At 56.3% G+C, this 293-nt stretch overlaps 1 protein-coding gene across 1 annotated transcript in view; it reads right to left on the reverse strand.

The window, feature by feature from the left end:
• EMH_0070440 (importin, putative) overlaps nucleotides 1-293 on the reverse strand; it is a gene marked incomplete at both ends in the record, with an annotated part of 2,833 nt that overhangs the window by 2,024 nt on the left and 516 nt on the right. The window contains one exon of the mRNA XM_013498973.1: nucleotides 1-283. Within this exon, the coding sequence (XP_013354427.1) occupies nucleotides 1-283 (283 nt within the window). The remainder of the gene's footprint in view (nucleotides 284-293) is intronic.

Raw genomic sequence — 293 nt, forward strand, 5'->3', positions numbered from 1 at the left:
GTAGTTCATCGAAGAATTCTTCAGTGCCATCTCCGCTTTCAACATAAGCAGCAAAGACCTCAACAGCAGCAAGCTGCAGCTGCTGCAACTTCTGCTGCTGCTGCTGCTGCTGCTGCTGCTGCTGCAGCAGAGGAGCAGCAAGCAGCTGCAGCACGTGTCTTGTCTTTGCTGCGTCAAACTGCGGCAGCCGCAGCAGCGCCGCCAGCAGGTGACCCAGCGAGTGCCGCACAGCTTTTGCTGTTTCTTCTCCTAGGCGGTTTACAAGAGACTCGGTAAACTCAGACTGCAGCAGC

This window comes from Eimeria mitis, genomic scaffold (genome assembly GCF_000499745.2).
Source record: "Eimeria mitis Houghton genomic scaffold, Emh_scaff3879, whole genome shotgun sequence".
NCBI lineage: Eukaryota > Apicomplexa > Conoidasida > Eucoccidiorida > Eimeriidae > Eimeria > Eimeria mitis.